Consider the following 21657-nt stretch of genomic DNA (forward strand, 5'->3'; position numbering starts at 1 on the left):
TCCCCCTATGGTCCCCCAGTGGCTAGAAATGGCGATCGGTGTAAATCGAGCCCTGGCTATCCTGCTCTGCCTTTGAGAAAATGAAAGCTCAGATGGGCCGATCTGGAATTGTTTACCTCCCCTTTCTCTGCTTCGCCAACCCAGAAAATGTGGCCCATCCATGAGAGACAGACATCGTGGCTTTCAAATGTGCAAAGTGGGAGTTGGTCAAGGCCACCCTCCCGCCCCTCTTCCTTAAAAGCTACAGACTCAGAACTGGCACATCCTAACAAAAGCTCATTGTGGGACTGGCTCTAGTGGCTGTAATTCTGCATCAAGGCTGAATTTAGGGAAAGAGACTTCAGATATGGTATTAGGGGACCACTAACGTTTATATAAAAGTATCCAATGAGCACCATCTCATGGGACCTTTAATAATTTAATAAGCCGTAATAATTCAACAAGGCTTTGGGTTTCTTGAGGCCACTTAAACACCTTATGTGCCAAGAAGATGGTGGATAATTCATTCCATCTGTATGCTCTTAATTACTGCTGCAAGATGCTGAAACACGTTTAGTGTCTGAAGAAATTGAATGCGGGTTTTTGAGAGCTTTCATTATGTACACTTGCGCAATTTTGATTCAAAGCCGTCAGAGTGTTTTTTTAGATGGTGTAATTTGTCCCAGCAGTCCCCTGGTAGCACATTCTGCCTTCAGGCACACTGACTCTCTTGATTTCTGGACTGCTGGCCTCATTTTTTTTAACAATAAGTCTCTCCGCAGCCTACGAAGGATTTTCCACTTTCAGGCCGGAGGCGGTAGCTGTGAAACACCTCTGGAACAGGAGCTCGGGGTCTGGTGGCTGGTTATCACAGTCAAGTTTCCTGCTCATGAAATGTTTCCTAAATCCCTGCGGACCAGAGACGCAGGTTGCTCTCCCGTGAATGGGTCCTTCATTGGGCTCTCCTGCTGAAAAGCACACAGACAATAGTTCAATTGCTCATTCTTCAAAATTACAGAATCTACTGTGCCAAACACAAAACAATCTGATTTAAATGTAAAACTTGATTATTGCAGCACATAAGAGCACATTTAAATACAAGTAAGTAACACCTGTTATCATAGTACACATACAGTAAGAGAGCCACATAATAACCTGGCGTTCTGAGGGGTAGGCCGTTGTCAAGACAACTGGGCTTGGTGGCAATGAAAAGGTAGCAGAGGACACACACAGTGATGAGGAAGGCAAGGAGGACCACTGCTGCAATGGAAAGACCAACCAGAGCGCCAATACTGAGAGGAGAGGAGAGGAGAGGAGAGAAGAGAAGAGGAGAGGAGAGGAGTTAGAAAGAAAGAATTCAATTAAGGATATGAGGTGATATATTGCATTAAAGTTTAAATGAAGTACTGAGAACTTTGATCATAATAGTAACATTGTTTACAACTATGCAAACACATTATCCACAAATGTAATAAATACAAATATATGGGCTTGTCTTTTATTACTGTTGTAATAAAAGATAAGCCTTAATTGATCCCCAGAAGAGAAATGCAGGTGTTGCAGCAGCATAAGGACCGAAATAAATAACTAAAAATAGAGAAAAATAATAAGAAGTATATCAAATAAAAATACCAATAGAAATTTAAAAAAAGAAACTATACAAGAGCAGGGATTCACAATGTAAGTGAAAAGCCCTCCAGCATCAGTGGTAATTTGATTTTTTTTTGTCAAGCTGAGTCACTCTGGGTTTAAAGCAGATGCTGCTGCCCACATTTCATATCAACGAACACAGTGAAACGCTCATCTGTTGATCACGAAGGAACAGGACTGCATTACCAACATGTTGATAAAGGTGAAGGACTCACAAATGAGTGACTTAATCATTTGAGAGAGGGAAAAAGAGAGATGATACGAATAAAAAAAGAAAAAACACTTTTGCTAAATTAAAATTGCCCTCACCTCAGCCACCACATGTATCCGTACTCATACGGGAAAAAACTGTTGGGATCGTCACAGCAATACTTGACATCATTAAATCCGCAGCAGTAGACAGCAGCAACGGCATTTCCCGGTCTGGGGCATGAGAATCCGTCCACAAACACACCGTCAGCGCTGTAGTAACTGCTGCATTCAGCGCTCATGATGCAGCACGCGAATGAATACAGAAAAGAAAGAAAACACTTCTTATCCGTGGATTAAGATGAGAAGTTCCCTGCATCCTCAGTGTGAGGTGCTGTGAGACGTTTCGTGTGTGAGTGAACATGCAGAAGGACGGAGGTGGAATATTTTGAATCTGAAGAAAACTATCTCTCTCTCTCTCTCTCTCTCTCTCTCTCTCTCTCTCTCTCTCTGTCTGTCTCTCTCTCTCTCTCAGACACACACAGGATTACTTAAACTGCATTAGTTTTTGGACAATTTAAGCTTATTAGTCTTTGACATTTTAGCGTTGCCATATAGGTACACACTATAACACAGAGATACAAGGTTGTAGAAAGCATGTGTGCACCATCTCTTCACTTATCATTCCCTGGAAGTCAACTCAGTTAAATACTCTGTCCATTGAATTATGTGTGATTTTCTCGGGAATCAGAACTGTAAGTCTTGAGTTATGCTTGCACATATTGTTAAAGCAAACTAATCTAAATTCAGTGGAAGTATTGTCTCAACGCCTCTTCCATTACAGTAGCCAATGCAATGTTGGTGGACACAAATAATAGGGTGTACATTAGGTTTACAGTCTCCCGGCAGCTAATAGAGCTGTGGTCAGCAAAGTACCCCTCTCACTCTTTTTTATTTTCTCTCTTTAAGAGTTACATAATCCAGAGCTGTCGACCATACACTGTAATTAATGGAGATGCAGTCTGTGTATTAGGACTAATAGTCATTTTATCTGGTGCTTGTGGGAGGAATGCAGTGAAGGCCTGCAAGCACTCTTGACCTACTGCTATAGGGTTTTATAGGCTATGTGGAAAAAAGAGACTGGTGAGAATTTGAAGCTTGATTTGACCCGTGGTGTGGTGCAGTGCTGGTACATGCTGATATAGCAATGGGACATATAAGCACCATCTCTAATCCAGTCCACAATGTGGACTCCTTCTGCCTTCTAGACTCCATCGTCTCCCAGGGCATTTAACAGCTCCCTCAGTAAAAAGACACTTCTGCTGTAGCAGCTGAATAAATGTAGCCTACCAAAAACAATGATGTTGATCTTATTCACTGCCATCATGGGGTCTATCCACAACTCCTCCATTGCCATTGGTACATGCTGTTGCTGGCGACAAGGACAAGGGCAGACTGCAGTGTATCATCATCTCCGCTTATAAAGGTGATTGGTTGCAATCTTCTCTGGGTATTCATCTGCTGCATTGATTACAATTCTGACACACCCACCAAGTAGGAGAAAATGTACCTCCATTTCACACTGTTTCACACTGTTTTACACCAATTCAAGGAAATATGTTATTTAACCCAAAAAATGTAACAAATTGGTACACGGCAGCTTCAGATTGTTATTTCCATTGGTTCTCCGGAAATTAGAGTAAGAGGAGGTAAAGGGAAGATGTGATACCCTTGACATTCAACCAAAGGAAACACACCACTACCTTGAATACAGTTACAGATTTCTCCGGGTTAGAACATTGTTGGAAATATTTGGGATTGTAAAAGTTGTGGCAGTTGCTGATTGTATTTACCAGCTAGAGAACTCCGGGACTGTTCAGCTGCCAATAGGTGACTGCAAGCCGGCTACGTGTACCACCAGATCCTTTCAGGGGCCATGGTAGTGGAGTTCAGCCAGAAAATGTGAGCATCATGCAATGAAAGTTAAGTCTAGGTACCAAAAAGTCTAGTTAAGTTTAGGATTTTTTTTTTTTTTAAACACATCCGAAGAGATCTCCGCCCTCAGGCTTGTGAGCGTTGTGTTTCATGTGGAAAACACATTGTGCTATTTCATTTTAAGATGATTTTATACTGAATATTGAAGTTCCTAAATAACTGTTTTGACATGACTGGACTAGTGGCCCTATATCAATGGTATTGAAAGGAGGATTTAATCCTTGCATGTATTGTTTTGTTGTGCATGATAAAAATACATACCCCCGTCTGCTATTTTCACAAATCACACCCTGTTTACATGACAAGCGGCAACTTTACTTGTCTTCATCAAAAGGAGGTTCTTCCCCCGATAGATACACCATCCCCACTTGGATTGTTTACAGAAATCCACACTTATTAGCATTTAACAAAGTACAGCTAATTCTAATGGGAATGTTATTCGTGCAGCAGGTATTTGGTCATAAACCAAAGTATTGACAATTTAAAGACTATTTAAAAGTTTGACCTGATAATGAATGATGATGATGATGCACCACGGTGCTAAAGGAAAATTCAGGGCATCACCAAATAAATGAGGATTTATCCTTTGGGTACCATAAATACCTAATAGTTTTTGTGTAGAAATTTATCCTATAGTTTTAAGATATTTTCTACTTGACTAACCGGCATATCAACACATTGTACAACCGAATTGCCCATATATTTTCTTCAAATTATTTAAAACTTGAATTGACTAAATGAGCATTTACATACCTCAAGCTCTTTTAATCAGAGATAACAACAGTCCATCCATTCGTTTACATTGCTTCTGACGCTCTATGTGCACACATGTACCAAAACAGTGTTTAAACAAAGAATAAACTAAGGTAAAGCTCAAAGATCAACATAATTCTTCTGGGGCATTGCTGGTATGAGCTGTGTGATCATCTCTAAGATGAACAATGAAAGGTAAATTAATTCACAGAGATCTTTAATGAAACAGGATTAGGGTCTCCCATTGCAATAACACATCACAAGGGAATATTCTCAGATATAAGGAGACTGGAAATATTTCTAGTCATCCCCTTAAATAGAGAGTGGACCAGTAAAATTCCGAAAATTCTTATAAACATTGACCTTCTGTCCAGAAATACCATCATAGGTGAGAAATGTTGTGTGATCCTTGTGCAAAGGCTGACCATGTAAGTAGTAAGTAAATAATGTAATCCTTTAAAATGAAAAAAAAGAATCCCTCTTCATAATCTGAGAAAACAGAAGATTAGACTGACTGTGAGGGGAAAATAGAGTCGAAGAACAACAAACATTTCAAATATCAAAGGTTTAAACAACCAAAGGTTGACCTTTGGAGATTCAAAGGTAGAGGCCACTAGTATTTACGTAACTAAGATTATTTAAGGGATACTGGAGGGCTTTTGGCTTGTTTCCATTTTTGTGAACAAGTTTTTTCCCATTATTGCTTGCCTGTATTTCTGTTCACTACTGCACAGTTACCAAGTGCATGAGCTCTACAAAGGGGTTGTAAGCAAGAACAGAAGGATAACCTTTGCTAAGGAAGAGAGCAGTTGGTCAAAGAAAATAATCTTTTTTGCTTCCCAATAAAATGTATTCCATCATTAAACTCACAAACATTTTGTTACAGGAAAACTGTACAACAATGCTGGAATAATCTGGATATGGGAACATCAATTGGAAAAGTGCCAGAGGGACAGAAGGGAACAAAAAGAACATTTAGGAAGAAGGATCAGATCATTCAAAAATCTTCCCTGTCAGCCACATATGTGCCAGCATTTCTGGACTACATTCATTTATACTGATCAGGATGGAATCAGCTGCTCCTCTAAAGCCCAACAGGTGGCAAATACACTCATCTTTTCTTTCAGTTTACTGTAATTTGCAAAGATCCCAATCTGATAAAAAAAAGCCCTGCGATGATATGTAAAGGAATATGTTAAGGCCTTCAGCTAATGACCTGTGGATGTTGAACATCTCTGCCCCATCTAAATGAATGAGGAACACACCAGGCCTGACTGCTCGCTCTAATCCCAGATTATCTCTGCCAGTCCAATCCAGAAACAGGGAAAAATTGGCAGAAGAAAGAAGATTATTTGACAGTGGTAGGGGGTTGTGGCAGTTAGAACATTCACCTACTTGTTCATATACATCACTCACATTTGCACACTCACAGACACACACACACACATACAAAAATGGACACATTAGAGTCACAAATGCAGTTTCAGATTCAGTGTTCACATTTCATAGTGAGGTCCATCCACTTGTGCCTTGTTCATTCATGTGTCGCGCTGTCACAAGAGGCAAGTGTTCCCATCAGTGACACGATCTCTGACATTGGCGCTGACTGGCTCTTCGTCCCCCTCCTCCCTCCTCTATCTTCCACTCCTCCCTGTGAGGGCACAGAGAATCGTCGGTAAACATCCTGCATCATTGCCCTCAGCCACATGACAGATAAAGCTGACCCTCCTGGTCCTGCACAGCAATTATTGCCACTGCAAATCCCAGGAAATCATCAAACGTGTTTCACTTCTTCTCACTCTAATTGGAATTTTTTTTTGCCCTTGCTTGTGGTGCACCCTGTAAACAAAAGTGTATTGCCTTGAACAGCATTATTTCCTTTAGGTAATTTTCAGAAACTGAAAACAATGCTTCAATTTACACCTTGACAACATACTGGAGCGCTGGCTTCAAAATTAAAAAATTGTCCGATTAACACCTCCATTGGTATTTCCTGGGTATCAGTGTAGTGCATAACCTGGAAATACATTTTAAAAAGTGATTGAAATTCAGTGGTGCAGATTATAATGACTGCATCGTCAGAGCTTTACAGCTCTCACAGCATCAGGGGGTAGAGCACACCTCATCAAAACACACAATTCAGCTGAATAAGCTGGAGTCATTTGTCAGTTAGATGTTGGTACAACAGTTTACACCTGCTCTACATAGACTGTCATCCAATCCCATGATTTGAACATTTCTCCATCCACCGGAAGCACAAATGTGTAAACACAAACAAAACGTTTTCCAGAGACATCTTTACACCACAACAACACAGCAACATGTCACGCGTTTGAAGAAAACATGAGGATGGAACATATTTAGGTTGTGCATGTGTTGTGTGTTGCTAGTAGAAAACCATTTGTTCTGGGATCAAGTGCATTAAGCTCTTGAATACGTTCTTCATGGTGAATTTGAATCCAGCTTACATTGAAATGTCATAAGGAGGACCTCAAAGGATTTTGCCTTGTAAAATCTCTTTAAAGCAATACAATTTTGAGCGATGTCACATCAACAACAATGCTGTGAAAAACACAGGCTTTACTTTTCACTGTGCTGGATCAAGAGCTTTCCGATCTACAATTGAAGTGGCCTATTGCCTTTTTTAAATGACATTCTCTGCAGTGCAAAAAAAAAGACATTAGCTATTTGCATTTCAGACCACAGTAGATTCTGTACGCAGGGCCCGCCAGCATCCAAGTCCGCGTTTTTAGCCGCAGACGACAGCGCATCCTGGAACCCAGTCAAGGATTACACAGCAGCCTCAGAGCAGATGTGGCATCTGGGATTACAATTAGAGTAATATAACCCATCATGAAAAAGCTTGTTATGTTAACATAACAGAAGAGCCTCTAGTTTTCCCCATGTGACACACGTGGGGCATTGATGTTAATGGAAATGAAATAAGCTGTTTGCATTGTGCAGGACTTTAATGTAATCAGGATGATGGAGGTCTGAGGGTGTATGCACAACGACTGTTTTGTTGCTTGTAATTGCAAGATTAATATTTTTCTTGTCCTCAAAACCTCATGAGTTGATCTACTTTGGGCCTATTTGTGGTCTCATGACATTTTCTTTATCTGGTCCCTCTGGTTTCCATATTTTTCATTTAGTTTTTTTTTTCTAATTATTTGACTTTTTTTCCCCACTCTCCAACAGAACCCCTATCTTTGCTTGCTGTTTTGCTTCTATAACACGCTCCGATGAACATCTTTCTGCATTCTAGTCTCTCTGTTTTGATCATCATCACTGAGCAGGTCAAGGACATTTGCACATGATGGACCTAATGTCAGTTCTTAGGGAACGCTGTCTCCTATAGCTTACATGTCAATTCAACTAATTTGCAATAGCAAACATGTTTAGGAGCACATGGGATGCCAACTCGATTACACTTTCTATTACAGGTAACATAGACATTTTAAATTAACCTCTGTTTTAAGGTAAACACCCAGTCAATCTCTGGGAGTCTGTAAAGTCAGGAAATATTTGTTGCCTGTTTTTGTATCCTGAAAAATTATACACTGTATATTCCCATTTGATTTGGTCTGTCAATGGTACGTCAAAACGTAAGTATTATGTTTTAATTTGCATTTGGTGTCAGTCATTTTTAATTGAGTACTCCATTGAACTGCAAAAGCAAATACATCTCATGTAACAAAACCTGTTGTCAGCAACAACATTAAAGATTCAGGAACCTCAAAAGTAATTGTGACATTTATTTACATGGGTTACATACTAATATTTCTCTATTTAATAAATGGCTACAACACCATGATTACATTTCAACTTGAAACATCATTGGGATAACAAATTTGTACAAAATAAACAATTTTATACATGTATTTACATTATATGGTGGTCAAAAATCTTGTTTTTCACATGTATTGCTTTGAATGTCTTTGGGTTTTTGGGTAGTCTAAAGAGAAAAAAAATGAATTGAATTGACCAACTTAGCAAAAATGTTGCACGATGACTCCTTTATCTCAATAAAAAAAATCACATCCTTCAAGTTTAAACCCAATGAGACCGATCGTACTTCCCGTAAGTCGATATTCGTGAAATTCCATCGAATATTACTGTTTCCAAAAGGTATTTATCATTCAATATAACTTAATTGGGATAAAATCATGTGGATGGAAACATAGCTGCAGAATGTACATCTCCCTACTTTCGGGGTTGCTTCAAAGCTGAATCAATAAAGTTGTAATTCTATTTTCATAAATAATGTACAATGTTTGTAGACTTGTGCTACAGCCTTCTTGCTTCTATCTGTGTGTGTGTGTGTGTGTGTGTGTGTGTGTGTGTGTGTGTGTGTGTGTGTGTGTGTGTGTGTGTGTGTGTGTGTGTGTGTGTGTGTGTTTGGTCCCTTTTGTCTCAATGCCTCTTGTTTGTTTGTGTGTTCATCTGTGTCTGTTTCTGTGTGTCTTGTTTGTGAGCTGCAGACGTCGTTCTTGCTATTGTGTTTTTGTTTGTGTTTCCCTCCTTCCTGTATTTCCTCTCTTTGTTATGGTGTGGAAACATTTGATTGCAAGGAAGGATTGTGGAAAGGGTGCACTAGGCTTTCTTTGATATGTGTAGTGTGCATTATTCTGTATATTGTCATCTAGACCAATGTTTTTGCACTTCTGTAGTTTTGTTTTAATAAAAAAATTGATCAAAAAAAATGTACAATACAAAATTAGTCTCAGTGGGAGATGATTGCTATGGACATAAATGGAACTGTATCAATTAATTAACCAATCAAGAGGTCTTCATGCCTTTCAATCACTTAAAGCTTAATTTGTGTATATTGGCCTTTGGGTTTGCTTGGCTCCATGGTGTACTTTTAGAATACCCTGATATTGTACCAGCCCATCATTAGCAGCATGTGTAATACAAGCTGACAGTCCGTCATCCCCGTATTCATCCCTCCTTATTGCTTCAATCTCCTTTTGATCTCCTTAAGACTTTAGTATTTGGTCTTCGGATTATATTAATGTGTCACTGTAAGCCAAACAGACTTCTTACTACACATGAGCCAGACTGCATATGTTATGTGTAATCACAGATGAGCAGTATGTTGTTTAATTGTTCAATTGTTGTTCAGAGGTGAGCCCTGCAGTATCACTGAGATTTCAATCACTGCATGGGGCTTAGTGCTGGTCATCAGAAAGTACCTTTGATACTGTATCCTGTCCTCTCAACACAATGTCTCATTTTCTGGTATTATTCTTAAAAAGATTTTTTTTCAAGTACCGCAACTTGCACAACATAGGTTGTCTTTAGCCAGACTTCTGACTACACAAGACGATGTGTTTAAATTGAATTAAGCTATGGATTTATAATCCAATGACAGTAAGTGCAAATTGAAGACGCCTTCTATATAGAAAATGCAATTATCATGGATTCAATGATGTTGACATACATTGGTTGACATACTGTACACTCAACCTGTGTGTATGCAGGCCTAATTGACTGCTAACCACATAGTAGGAAAGTGCTTGGATGGGTTTTTATTTGTTTATATTAATTTATACTGTTTATTGATCCCTAAAGGACTGCTAACCACACAGTGTGACTTGCTAGTGCTGGATCTGCGCCCTGAGCCCTATGTGGTCAAGGGGGTACCGTGCCTTGCTCAAGAGCACCTGGCAGTGCCCAGGAGGTGAACTGGCATCTCTTCCGCTACCAATCCTCATTCAAGAGCACCTGGTAGTGCCCAGGAAGTGACCTGGCATCTACCAATCCACACTCTCTATACCCAACTCCCTACGGACCGAGCTACTGTGTGTGTGCGTGTGTGTGTGTGTGTCTGTGTGTGTGTGTGTGTGTGTGTGAGTGGGTAAACGATGTATAAATTAAGGAAAGAAGAGAAAAAAGTCCCTCCACGACTCACTACCTCCACTTTACCCTGCCCACACTGAACTAAAAATATGTGGCTCAGGACACATGGGCCTGCTAACAGTATATATGTGCTTCTTTCTGTGTACCTTCAGTTGTGTCACCATCATTATGTTCAATCATGTGTGCGGTACCTCTGTAAAACAGAAAAACAGTTCAACAACTCACCACTGTTATTGCCCAATGCTGTTTTATAGCTCATGTCACTAGTATATTTTTTCTGTTTTATTCTTATTTTTTTGTGGTCTGGAACAATCCGCTGTCCAATTGTTCAGAGAGCTCTCTAATCCAGCCTTAGATCTGAGTCGTGCAGCACAGCCTAATAGGATCGTGGTATTAACCCTGATGACAATACCACCAGCTGTCGCAGAGCCCCCTGTTGGCCACCAGGACGAATGTGTGCGGGGTGAGAGAGACAGAGAGGGAGGTGACTGACCGAGAGAGAGAGACAGACACATATAGACACAGATAAAGAGTGTGTGATGCTCTTAGTCTCATGTGGAATAATCAAGGAAGCAGCTCAGAAAAGGGACACAGAAACTCCTGAAGTGCTTTATTTTTGGACGACTACCTCCTTAATTTGACTTTTCACCCCCCCTCCGTTTAGCAGATCCCAACCTTTTTGGTTTTCTTTGAACTTCTTCTTTCTAATTTCTGTCTTCTGTCTCAATCCCACCTTCTCCTTCAGTAGTCTGCATCCTTGCCCCACCTGCTGTGTCCACACTTTTCTACTTCTTCCGGAGTGGTGGCGGCTGTTGGCTCTGTGCTGGCTCAAGATGGCTGAATAGGTGGTAAAAAGGTGGGGGGGGGCTTGCTCTGGTGGTTTTGCTGCTGGGAGTTTGCGAAGTTGCAGCCAGGACCAGGACAAGCAGGAGGAGGAGGTGGTGGAGGAGGATGGCGGTGGCTCTGGACGAAGTGTGGGGGCGGGTGAAGAATGTCTGCAAGCAGAATGGACTACTCATCCTGTCTGTGCTGGCCGTTGTCATTGGCTGCCTGCTGGGCTTCTTCCTTAGAGGCAAGCAGCTCTCTGAGCAGGTCAGTTGGTTGAAATGCCTGGTGGTGTTTGTGCCCCCCCCCCCCCCCCACACACACACACACACACACCCGCCCAACCACCAACCTGGCTGCCTTATCTCCCCTCTCTTGTGTGTAACCCCCTTCTTAAATGCCCCGATGGATTCGGAAGCCACAACTCTTATTACATGAAATTACCCAATTTCCTGTTCCCTGCAACTGTCGCTTTACCTCCACTCCATGTGTTACACGCCAACACAGACCTGAACTACTATCTCTGTCTTTTTTAATTCTTGATGCTACATGCTGAACCCCAACCTTTTACCTTAACCTCACCCAAGACTTGATTCTAACATTTACCTTTAAAAAGCCAAGCTTAAGCCCAAAATTAACTGTGTGAGGACCTTTTTTGTCCTGAGATGAAAGAAATTCTAAGTCTACAATAGAATGACTTCACAGTACACACGCACAAATTCAGTTCAACTAATATTTTTTTCAACCTTATCTTTATAAAACAGCCTCTCTTAGCCTGTCGAAGCCCATCAAATTTGGCCAAAGTAGAGATTTCACAACCATAATCTACCATTAAGGTGAAAGACAGCACGATGAACAAGAGGTAGATTGCTCTTTGCTCTTTGCTGATAATGGTTACATTCAGTTTCACTAAGAGACTGGTTATCTTGCTCACACAGAAAATTGCCAAAAAGGAGCTTAAAAAATCCAGGGTTTGGATGAGGGAAGAAGAGAAACACACTACAAGAGAATGGTTAACTTGATCCCAGAGCAGCTTTAAAATTGGCTCATCCAATTGTCAATTTGCTTGCTGCAAATTGCCGTCAGGCACATTTTAATGGCAAAAGACATCTCCAAGAGCATGATGACATTTAAATAGTTTTTTCCTGCATTTTATAAATGTGAAACAATATCTAATATAATAAAGAGTCAGGCAATAGCCTCTCAGCCAGACCCATTGCATCCATGGAAGGGGATTGCCGGTGAGGAGATTAGTTGCCATTCGCTCACACAGACATGAAGTCAACAACATACAGTAGCACTCGTGTTCACTTATATAATTCACACACGACTGAATGGGAAGTGGAATTAAATAGGAATTCAAAGACTGCTAAGAGGCTAAATACAAAAATAGAAAACACATTTATGCAGGCAACTGGCTGATTATTTCTTTTAGCACATTTATGACTAAATTTATTGCAAGAAATACATGAACCATGAAAATGTATTTGAAATTGGATAATTATACATCAAATCCAAATCCAAATGATGCATTTTCTTTACTGTTGGAGGTGGTTGGTGGTTAGCCTATAGTGTTTGACATATTAACCACCTTAGTTTAAAGTGTTAGCATGCTAACAATTGTTAATTAGCACTGAACACAAAGTACAGCTGAGGCTGATTGCAACATCACATGTTTTGCAGGTATTTACTCATAAATCACAGTACTGGACACATTAAAATGTTGACCTTGTGATGGCGTTGGGAGCAAAATTAGGGGATCACCAAAGTCATTAGTATTCATTCTCTGGGCACCATCAATGTCTGTACATAGTGTTTTATTGCAATCCACTTGATAGCTGATGAAAAAATTCAGTACTCTGGACCAAAGTGGTGGGCTGACTGAGAGTTCGATATAAGCCACACTGCTTGTATGAATAAAACACAACATATTTGAGGGCACATTAAACATCGGACATCAAATAATGGAAACCCAAGTACAAAGCTTATGAATTAGCTTTTTGTGTTTTCTTTGTCACGAACACAGTGGGAACATCTGTTCACACTGAGCCTTCCAAGACAATCTGTACTCTTTCAGCGGGAAAACAAAAAAGAGTGTATCCTAATTGTTACCTGATGGGTGCCTCTCAACTACCCTGAACACCTTGACCTCAAGGTTTTTCATGTTCACTATTTCCCAAAAAGAAATTTGGCTGGCGACACACGGAGAGAGAGAGAGAGAACAGCATGCTTCAATTCTATTAGGAACACTCTGCTCACTAGAAAAACGTTTTTTGGTTTTTAGTGTAGAAGAAAGAGGTTGTTGTTGAGATTACAATCCCCTCTGTAGCAGTTGGCATGATGGAGGTGAAACAAAGGTGAGGACAGTCATGCTCACCCTGCATTCATGACTACAAAGTGATAACCTGAATTCAAAGTGTGTGTGTGTGTGTGTGTTGTGGTCTTATGCATGCTTGCATTTACAGTATACATAGCATAAATGAAATGTGTTGGCCTCTTTTTCCATGCCATATTTGCCCAAACAATGAAGAATCAATTTTTTTGTAAAAATGGAAGGTGCATAGGCCTCTATTTTGTTTTTGTGAATGGACCGTATGATTTGGGGTTTGCAAGCAAACAGCGAGATTATAAAAGTCTTACTTGAAATTTTTGGCTTTCAGCTCAGTCTCATCAAAAAATATTTTCATTTATATTTCACATTGAGACAATGGAATAAATGGCATCTAACTACAAAACTGAGGACACTCTGTGTGTGTAGGTGGTTTTTCAAATATCTCGAGAACCATTCTTCTGATCGACTCCTGCTACTTCTGAATGAATTTCTTCCCCCCTTCTTCTCTCTCAAGCAAACACACACTCACGCACACACACACACACACACACACACACACACACACACACACACACACACACACACACACACACACACACACATTCTGGAGCTGGCTGAGTCTGTCTCTGTACTTGGTCCCGTTATGGTGGTTGACTAACACAGATTTCTTCTGATTGGCTCTCATTACGTGCGCACCACCATAAATCCATGAGGCAAATGTCTGTGATTACTAATTTAATTGGGATATTTCGAGGGTAAAATGTGAATCTGCTACGCAACCATTAACATTTCCCTGTCGTGATGATGTAGTACTAAAATGTTTTCCTCTAAAGTATATGTGTACAGTAAGTCAGTAGTATACAGTGGGGTTGCATATTAAGTGTTTTGGGGTCCTTCTGTGAGTAATTCTGGGGTACAATGGTTCTGGAGAAAACTAAAAGCAGCAATACCACAGGCCAAGCAACATTAAAATGAGTAAAATGGCAGACTATATTAGAAAAACTAAATGTTTTTCTATGAGAAAATTAAACAGCATATGAAGTTTAAGAACAAAATGGATGATACAGATTTAAGGTTTTATAAAAAGCAATAGAGCTCAACAGTGACCGGCCACATTTTGAACAGCTCGGTCATAGACGTAAATTTCCCATTCTTTCAAATAAGGTTGATGTCACACGAACTTGAAGCTACTAAAGGAGAATAAACAATTGATTTTCAATGTCATACAGTAGCTTGTGATAAGTCTACTTTGGATGGTAATGGATAATTATCAAAATCCTGATTCATAACATTTATGCATGTATCCACTTCTGGAACTATTGTGCTCTATGATATTTAAATATGTATTTTATTAAAAGCCAGGGCAAACAGAAATATGATAATTTAAATAAAATCCAAGACAATTAGTCTCTCAAACACGTCACGCAGACAAACAGGTATTTAATTAAAGGCTTGATGCATGACTGTAAAAACAAGCTTGATACATAAGTATGTGTATTTGTATACAAATTGTATGTAAAAAGCTCATGTTCTATATGTGTGTCTGTGTGTGTGTATAAGTATACAAAGCGTCTATCAGAAACAGCTGTGTGTTGGTTTCACTGTCAGCAGATGATGGACTTAGTGACAGCTTGTCCTCCCTGCACACAGACAATACACACACATGCACACACACTCTAAATACTACGTTGACAGACTGAACATAACATAAACCCAAAATGTACCAGCCCCCACTCCACAAACACACACAAACACACACTCACACATGCGCCGCACACACACGCACACACAGTCAGTCATTTGGTCTAAAAGCCCTGGCATTCCCAAACAGTATCAAAAAGCTTTTACTGCTTCATCTCACCTCACAGATGTGCTGTAATAGGCTGCTTATTCATTTCCCAACTCTTCACCTTTGTTTTGTTTTTCTACTGGCTTTTTTCCTCATGATTTACTGTCATCATGATATAACACGTTTTTGGTTTCTAGAATGGTGTTAATTTTGTAAATATTTCCATCCACTCTATAACTTCACACCTACTACATTACAAGTGTGTTACTGTAAGCTGAATAGTTACTGCATATCGAAATTCCTACTTTTTATTAAAATTAGACAAAATATCCATTATTGCATTTTACTGTAACCTAGTTTATTAGATAGTGACTGCACCTAGACATTCTGTTTTTGTTTGGAAAACCTTTGTGACATTAACAGATTTGTTTGGCCAAATTTATTTTGGCCTTGACCTGTTATGTCTCCTTTAAAGATGTTTTGGTTCCTGGATCCAAGGGGTAATTTTGTGTATTTTGGCAGCTCAACAATCCATTCTTAGTTTAGTAAGTGCAAGTCCGCCTATAGATCAATGACTCTTTACTAAAGCCCTCTCCTAAGTCTGGGGGTCTTGTCTTTCCATAGAAAAGAGGGACTTCATTTGTTTATTATACAAAAAAAATATGGGTAAAAAGACAGATCTGGCAGACAATTTAAAAAGGTAAAAGTACAAAAAGTGTAGAAGCAGTATTTTAATCCAATTTACGTGGTTATATGCAATATAACAGTGGTTATATGCAAACTATTCCAGCTTTCCAGGTGTTTTTGAGTTCAATCAAGGGTGGGAAATCGGTCTGATAAGTGTCGACAGACATTCAAACCTAAATATGTAAAATTGCTTCTCCACATCTTACTGTAATGAGGGAATACAGGGATATGAGGTGCTAGACAATTTCAGGAAAGCATTCACTCTTTGAAAACTCAAATCTAAAACATGATAAAATTCCAAACCTCTTAGGCATGTCCAATATTAGAAAATAAATAAATAATAATAATAAAACCGTCCATGTGTAAAGAAAGTGAGTGTTATGAAAGATCTGATTATATCTATATATATAGATATATATGTAGATGTCTGAATATTCCTTGACTAAAACTGGCAGTTGAAGCTGAGCTTCTAACCCATATACTAGACCTTCCACACACCTGTCTTCAGGTTCCTATAGCCCACCCACAAAACACCAACAAAAACCCAGCACTTAGCTTCTTTGACCAGATATGGAAAACTGTGTCTGAGCAGGAAGGAACAAATAACCTGTATTATAACCTGCAGTATCTTTTTTTTGAATTTTTGTTTGTTTTGTGGGCATTTTCGGACCTTTATTTGACAGTACAGTTGAGACATGAAAAGGGAGGGAGAGGGAGAGAGACATGCAGCAAAGGGCTGCCGTTCAGAGTCAAACCCGGGCCCCCTGCGTCGAGGAGCAAACCTCTAAATATGGGCGTCCACTATACCAACTGTGCCATCCGGGCGCCCAACCTGCAGTTTCTAATGAAAATGAAATGAAGAAACAGCCTGATTCCATTTACAGTAATAGCTTTAAAGGTTTTCTACATGAAGCCATGTATGCTGAATGTACATGTGCACTTGATCATAATTGAACCTTAAAGAAGAGGGATTTATTTATCAATTCATTTTGTAGAACTTTATAGAATATCCACCTGGACCAGTGGCCTTGCCGCTTTGCATTAGTTTAATCAAGTGTGCAATTTCACTAGGTTATAGAGGTTGATCCATCTCACTCACCTAAATAGAATAGAAATTCAAGGTTGTCAAAAAACCTTCTATGTCTGTGTCATCATCAGCAGAGCATTGTAAGGTATATAGCTCAGAGAAATACCTTTTAAAGGTTTTATTAATGACAGATGGGATAATTATAAGTGTAACAAAATTTGGCCTGCCTTCTCACCGTGTTCACAAAGAAATCTGTGTGATTGTGAAAGTAACTTTTTAGTCCCTTGCATTGAGAATAAATGATAAATCATCTCAAGATCTTGCCTTTCTTCATCTAATTCTGTGGATGGAGACTCTGAGCAATTGCTGTCCAATTGTATTATGTTTTCTATAAGCTGTTGCTGTTTTTGTTCTTTCAATCAATTTTGCCTAAAGCAGAGTAAGATATAATCTCTCCATGGACTTCTGCCTTTAATGTCTCCCAAAGTAGAGAAGGAGACATGAGAGATCTGTGAATGAGAGGTTAAGTAACAATGGAGCGTGATCAGATATTGCTTAAGTTGAGTATTCTGTGCTATTGACAGCAGAGACAAAAAGTATTTGACCCAGTAAGTCAACCAACAGCTTTAGGAACTCTGTTGATTGTTGTATCAGGACAGCCATGTCAGCGTTAAAGAAATCCCACTCTTTACCAAGTTAAGCCTCAAGAGTGATCTTGTTGAGTGGGTCAGTGTTGCTGTGCGTGGGTTATCGCCAGAGATGGCAAAACTACTCACTTCCCATACTCAAGTAGAAGTACAGACATACATTTGTTAAAAAGTGCTCTGGTAGAAGTATAAGTACTGATTTTGTTAGGTTCCGGAGAATGGCAAACCCAAAAACAGAGAATGTAGGCAGTGGAGTGGATAATAATAAATGTAATTCCAAACCAAAAATATACAAACGAAGAGAGACCTGGAAATAGCAGGCAAAAAGAAAAGAAAGTTCAAACAAAATTAGAATACACAGCAACCAGGAATATCGAACATAAAAGACTAAACACAATGGGTAACGAGGAAACAAGAGGCAGGTGACACAAGGACTGGGAAACAGGTGGAAAACACCAGGTAATCACAAGAGCAGGCAAACAGGAAGTAAAATTAGACACAACAAAACAGAAAACCCAGACACAGACAAGACAAGGGAGCAAACACGGACATGACAGAAAACCAGACTACTGAACTAAAACAGAAACCTACGCAATAGTCACAGAACAGACGTACACACAATAACGTACTTTTGGAACCGTTTGGAAACGTACTTAAAGTGTAAAAGTAGCCTTGTGAATGACAACCATTTTTTTAAGCAAAGCTACCTGGACCACATGAATGTTATTAGAATACAGGCTGAGAAATTTCAGTGGACATAAAAAAAGGCTCTTTATATGCCGTTGGCTGTCTGCCAATAGGCCTTAAAGATCACATATATGATTATTGTGACAGAGACTGGGTCTTTAAGATTCTGACGGAATATGTGCAAGATATGAATTCAATTGTAATTCTGTGAGAATTCACAGATCCAGTTTTTATTTTAAAATCTTCCCCTTAACATTTAAATTGTAAAATGTGTAAGTGTATTTGTGCTCAAATATGGCTTCTGGAAAGAAAGTAAAGTATAAAATATGAACTACTGAGCAGACATTAATTAAGAAGTTCCCCAGCACATTGGCCAGGAGTCATTCTTGATGCCTACTATCTCAAACATCTCTCTCAGATGAGGTCGAGGATGATCGGATGTCTTGCTGCTTGTCTGCCTAATCTCTGGGATCTCCTTTTTCTTCATTTTCAAACATGTCTCCTTACTACTATGTGCTAATGCTAGCGCCAGCAAGAAGTGACTGCTATGCCGCAAATAACGCAGCCAAATCTGTCGAGTCATCTTGTAGTGGTGCGTAAAGTGCAACGTAGGCTACATTCCCATCCAATAAGATTGAATTCGGTATTGATGGCTTAAACACTATTAAACAATATTAATTACATTATCTTAATGCTGTGTAATCGTAGCATGTAAATAATGCACCTAAAATACATATATGAGCAGGGGCATTCAACAATCGCCAATGTGAATCAACAGCCAGGTGCAACCTAGTTAACAGGTGAAGAACGGAAACAACAAAATCCCCAACTAACTTATTTTAACTTATTTTAAATTTGTAAGAACTATAGACCAATACAACAACAGGCTTAAATGAACTGAAGACCGACAAGTTATATGACTTACAGTTCTCTAGGGCGCACACACGGGATCTCAACTGATTATCCTCCGGACAGCTAGTCTTTTTTACTTTTCTCTCACTTTCTTCTCCGTGGCGTGCGTGCCCACTCACCGTGTGAGGCGTGTGTCTGCTAATCTCCGACATTTACTCACAATCACACCTGATAGACGACCTTTTGTACAAAACTAAAGCAACGAGCCAATTTTGTCAAATGTAAGGCGTAAAAGTAAAAGTCGCCTAAAAAATAAATAGTAAAGTAAAAATATCTGACAAATCTACTTGAGTACAGTAACGAAGTATTTGTACTTCGAAGTATTTGTGCTTCATTACTTCCCATCTCTGGTATTCGCATGTTGTCGGCCGAGGCGGCTGCGTCCATTGTAGCTAGCTTAGACAAGAAGCTCGAAGCTTAAGTGGTTGTTGTTGCCGCTTTGCTCACTACACTACAGCACTCTTTTATACATATACCGTATCATGTGAATCAGTCGAAAAGGTAGTGATGGCTCGAGCGCCTGCTCACTGCCCCATCAAACCAAATTGCTCACAATAGTAACATTTAGTACAAATATCGTTTTGTAAAATGTATCTTATTTACCATGACTGATTTCAAATTTCAAGGAAGTCTCTGCAAAGTGCCACAGTACTGAAACATGAGTAAATCAAACAGCTTCAGAGACTCAACTCTACACTCTACTCTAAACCACACCATCTGTGAAAACGGATGAGGGGACTGACTATATTATAATTATTGTCCTGTGCACATGAGGCTTTACTCTTGTTTTTAAACACGTTGTTTTGGCAATTCTTTCATATATTGTTCTCTGTTACTTGCAGGAGGTGAAGTACTTCCAGTTTCCCGGAGAGCTGCTGATGAGGATGTTGAAAATGTTAATTTTGCCCCTTGTCGTATCCAGGTAAGAGCACCACAGCTCTACACGGGAGCATATCTATGTTCCCAGGGTCCTTTGTTCCCCTACTTAATATCCCTTTAATATGACTCATTAAGGAGAAATTTAAAAAGATTGTTTTGCTGTTAGCAATGTTGTTCATAAAATGTGTGTTTCCCTGGGTTGAAATAATCCATTTGTAGCTAATGTTGAACTCCTTGAACCCAGATATGCAGGCAAGACAGTTTTCTTGACTTTAGACTTTGATATTGATGGATTGAACCAAAGTAAACTAAATTGAACTGATCTGCAGAGAGGACCTACTTTATCTGCAGTCACTGGGCACGTATCATTGTCATTGCAGTCACTCTTCTCCACTTACAGTCGTGTTCAACATAATAGCAGCCCAACATTACTAACCTTATAAATCATATCTTTTTGTAGAAGTGATATTTCTACATGGCAAATAATTTACTAGTAAGAGTTGTAGAGTTATAGAAAACAAACAGACCCAACAGTCATGACATGCATGCCGCTAATTCTTTGTAATTGTTCAAAAAAAAAAAATTCAAACTAATGGTAGTGCTATGGCCCGTATTTTACGAAGGAAGCAAATGTTGTGCATGCTGGTTTTAGTGCATTTCACACTAAAATACTCAGCAAAATGGGTCGTCCCAGACATTGCTGTGAGGAACAGTGGACTTTGGTTAAAAGGTTGATTGGAGAACATAAATAGAATTGCAGAAAATTATAGGCTGCTCTGCTATAATTTTCTGCAATTCAAAATGATTTAAAATGCCTGAAAAAACTAGGATGGATCAAAGAATAGCCAAAATGGCAAAGGCTCAACCAATGATTAGCTCCAGGAAAATCTAAGAAGACTTAAAGTTACCTGTGAGTACTGTTACAATCAGAAGAAGCCTATGTAAGAAAAAGCTATTGGCTAGAAGTTCCATTGCTGATGTACTGAATAGGTTGAAATTTGCCAAAGGACACATTGACTGGCCAAAGGAAAAACAAAAAATGTGGAACTAATAGATAAAACGCAAACATCAAAAAGTAATAATCTCACAACAGTAGTAGAGTAGTCGTTAAGACTAGAAAAGCGCTAAATAAAATACAGCACATTTACAAAAATACAGGACAATCTTTTATTATTTCACTTTGACATTTGTTTGCATCATGATAGGTTTTTCAGTGTCAATCGACATTGGGAACCTCCAACTCTCAAGTAAGTCTGTTTATCTCTGCCATTTTTTCACGTAGAAGCAGGCTGGTTTAGTATTAACTTTTATTGTAGGCCTAAGCTGTGCTGTTAGTGGAGGTTAGCACAGTTCTCTTAATTCAACACACGTCAGCTAACTTGTGGCCAATTGTAAAGCCCTGTGCACCAGCAATAACACTGGCCTTAGGAGTCCTAAAGGACAG

At 39.4% G+C, this 21657-nt stretch overlaps 2 protein-coding genes across 3 annotated transcripts in view; one reads left to right on the forward strand and one right to left on the reverse strand.

The window, feature by feature from the left end:
- Nucleotides 1–655: 655 nt before the first annotated feature.
- Nucleotides 656–2314, reverse strand: LOC117954012 (protein shisa-like-2A). 2 transcript variants are annotated; one of them, XM_034887463.1, is made up of 3 exons: nt 1939–2314; nt 1135–1271; nt 656–944 (listed from the first exon to the last, which is right to left on the reverse strand). In XM_034887463.1, exons 1-3 carry the CDS (start codon nt 2118–2120, stop codon nt 763–765), a joined length of 501 nt encoding a protein of 166 aa, XP_034743354.1. In that variant the 5' UTR covers nt 2121–2314; the 3' UTR covers nt 656–762. The 2 variants fall into 2 exon arrangements, with proteins under 2 accessions (XP_034743354.1, XP_034743353.1); XM_034887462.1 differs by having other exon boundaries at nt 656–947; nt 1939–2313.
- An 8614-nt stretch (nt 2315–10928) lies between these two features.
- LOC117953981 (excitatory amino acid transporter 5-like) overlaps nt 10929–21657 on the forward strand; it is a 38026-nt gene continuing 27297 nt past the window's right edge. Inside the window, exons 1-2 of the mRNA XM_034887408.1 lie at nt 10929–11520; nt 20177–20256. Of these exons, the coding sequence (XP_034743299.1) occupies nt 11380–11520; nt 20177–20256 (221 nt within the window). The 5' untranslated portion in view covers nt 10929–11379. The remainder of the gene's footprint in view (nt 11521–20176; nt 20257–21657) is intronic.

The sequence above is a fragment of the Etheostoma cragini genome, chromosome 12 (genome assembly GCF_013103735.1).
Source record: "Etheostoma cragini isolate CJK2018 chromosome 12, CSU_Ecrag_1.0, whole genome shotgun sequence".
Taxonomy (NCBI): Eukaryota; Metazoa; Chordata; class Actinopteri; order Perciformes; family Percidae; genus Etheostoma; species Etheostoma cragini.

Excerpts from the sequence above, each read along its gene's own strand:
- LOC117954012 (XM_034887462.1), bottom strand. The coding sequence starts at position 2,120 with ATGAGCGCTGAATGCAGCAGTTACTACAGCGCTGACGGTGTGTTTGTG. Across the intron at positions 1,272-1,938 it reads GGATACATGTGGTGGCTGAG|TATTGGCGCTCTGGTTGGTC; the intron begins GTGAGGGCAATT and ends CTCTCCTCTCAG. Across the intron at positions 948-1,134 it reads CCTACCCCTCAGAACGCCAG|CAGGAGAGCCCAATGAAGGA; the intron begins GTTATTATGTGG and ends TGTGCTTTTCAG.